General features: G+C 33.1%; 1 protein-coding gene across 1 annotated transcript; it reads left to right on the top strand.

The window, feature by feature from the left end:
* The first annotated feature begins 611 nt into the window (after positions 1-611).
* LOC125062109 (microsomal glutathione S-transferase 1-like) lies at positions 612-1180 on the top strand. Its single transcript, XM_047667699.1, has one exon. It carries the CDS (start codon positions 651-653, stop codon positions 1032-1034), a length of 384 nt encoding a protein of 127 aa, XP_047523655.1. The 5' UTR covers positions 612-650; the 3' UTR covers positions 1035-1180.
* Positions 1181-1881: the final 701 nt, after the last annotated feature.

The following is a 1881-nucleotide window of genomic DNA, read 5'->3' as shown; positions in this document are numbered from 1 at the left end:
CAGTACGGAAAACTCCTTTACAGTGAGTGCCACATACTTTCCTTGGCCGGCAGCTGACATTGGTACTACTGTCGCCATTTTGAAATGTTAGACTCACATTGTCAATTAACTGCCAAATACATCTATCTAATAAAAATCCAACTAAAATGTATTTATTTTTATTCCTTGCATTTTTAATTACAACGGCAAAGTTTTAATTATCGAACGGTTCTGATTGCTATCTTAAAAGAAAATATATTAAAAGTACAGACCGTAACAAAACCTATCATATCAGTTGTTCCTAAGGTTCAGTCACATTTATTTAAGTCTAGAACTGTATTTTCTATATACATTTTTTTACTTAAAGACATTTCAATAAATTATTAAGTTAGCCTGCATGACTTCTAATTATTCCCCTCATAATGGTTAATATTTATTTACTGACAATACTAATATCCATGACAGCGATGCTCTTACCGGCCAACAAAAGTATGTGGTACTGTAACAAAATTATAATGAAAGAGACAGAAAATGAAACCGCCTATAGATTTTTTAGAATCTATAGGAATAATGAAGCTTTATGGTAGATTGTCAAATTAAAGAAGTTTGTCATCAATCATCTTGACATAACTAACAGAACTTCACAAAAATAACATAAAATTCCAGTAAAAATGGGTTCTAAAGCCAATTTTAATAGTGGTAATCTCATACAGAGTTATTACCTATATTCAGCTTTATTAGCCTTAAAATTGCTTGCTTTAAAACCCCTCGCCTCTATCGTGTGTCATCCAGAGAAAGTGCAGCGTGCTAACTTAAGTGATTTGAAGAATTTGACTCCTTTTTGGCTGGTAGCCGGTCTGTATATGACAACATCGCCGGATCCTGTAACCGCTATTACTCTCCTAAGAGTATATGTCGTGGCCAGGATAATAGCTGCTATTGGCTATGTGACAAGGATACCGACAATGATGAAAGAATTAGCTTTTTTTGTATCATTCACGATAACCACATATATGGCTGCCTGTGTCGTTATGAAGTATAATCACGCTCTGTGAACAATTTATGAAATTCATAAAGTAAAAACTGACTTACCAGCAACGTCGTTTGTGAGTAATTTCAGCGTTTAACTTTGGAAATTACGGATTTTCATATAAAAATCCAAACCTTTTTCATGTTTCATCTGTCAAACTTATTTAGGCTTAAAGTACCTATCTAGATAAGAATACTGAAATCATTTGTTTTAAATACTTATATGTATTTTTCTTAATACATTACATTTTAGTACAAAAATCTTATACGGAATTTTATTTTTTTCAACCATAAATTTAGTACAATCTGTAGGTAGTCACAGAGACTCTGGCATTGAGAGTGTCCATGGGCGGCGGGCGGTAACACGTAACATCAGATGAGCCACCTGTCCGTTTTTCCCCTGTTTAAAAAAATAAAGATAATAATTTAAGTTGCATGAAAGAGGCTCTGTAACTTATCGCAGTATAGTATTTCTGTATAAATTTTGTACGTTTTGTTATTATTTATAACAAACAGGTTAGCTAAGCATAAAAGTGAGTTACAGAATCGCGGGGCAGGTCACTCTTGATAAGCTAGGTGTCCCGATCGTATCTGCTGGAATTTATATATAGGGTCATAAGATGCTGATAATAGTGGAAAAATAAACGGTCTACGGCGTTCTGAAACCTATGCTTTATGTAGTTGTAAATCTTTTCAACAAAAGTATATAGTAGTTAAGTAGAAAATGTATATAAATTCGCAGCGTAATTCCTATTTAAAGGTCACTCAGTTGTTAATAATGAAAAGTCCAAAAGACCCTTGACATTAAAGTAAGGAGTTTAATATTACTCAAGTTTGCAAATCTGTTTTGAAGAATGTTTAAATAGGACCTAC

This window comes from Pieris napi, chromosome 2 (assembly GCF_905475465.1).
Source record: "Pieris napi chromosome 2, ilPieNapi1.2, whole genome shotgun sequence".
NCBI lineage: Eukaryota > Metazoa > Arthropoda > Insecta > Lepidoptera > Pieridae > Pieris > Pieris napi.
Note: the sequence above shows the minus strand (reverse complement) of the source record. Positions and strands in the feature narration are given on the sequence as shown.

Bases quoted from the DNA above. Each gene is read 5' to 3' on its own strand.
- LOC125062109 (XM_047667699.1), top strand. From the start codon at position 651: ATGGGTTCTAAAGCCAATTTTAATAGTGGTAATCTCATACAGAGTTAT.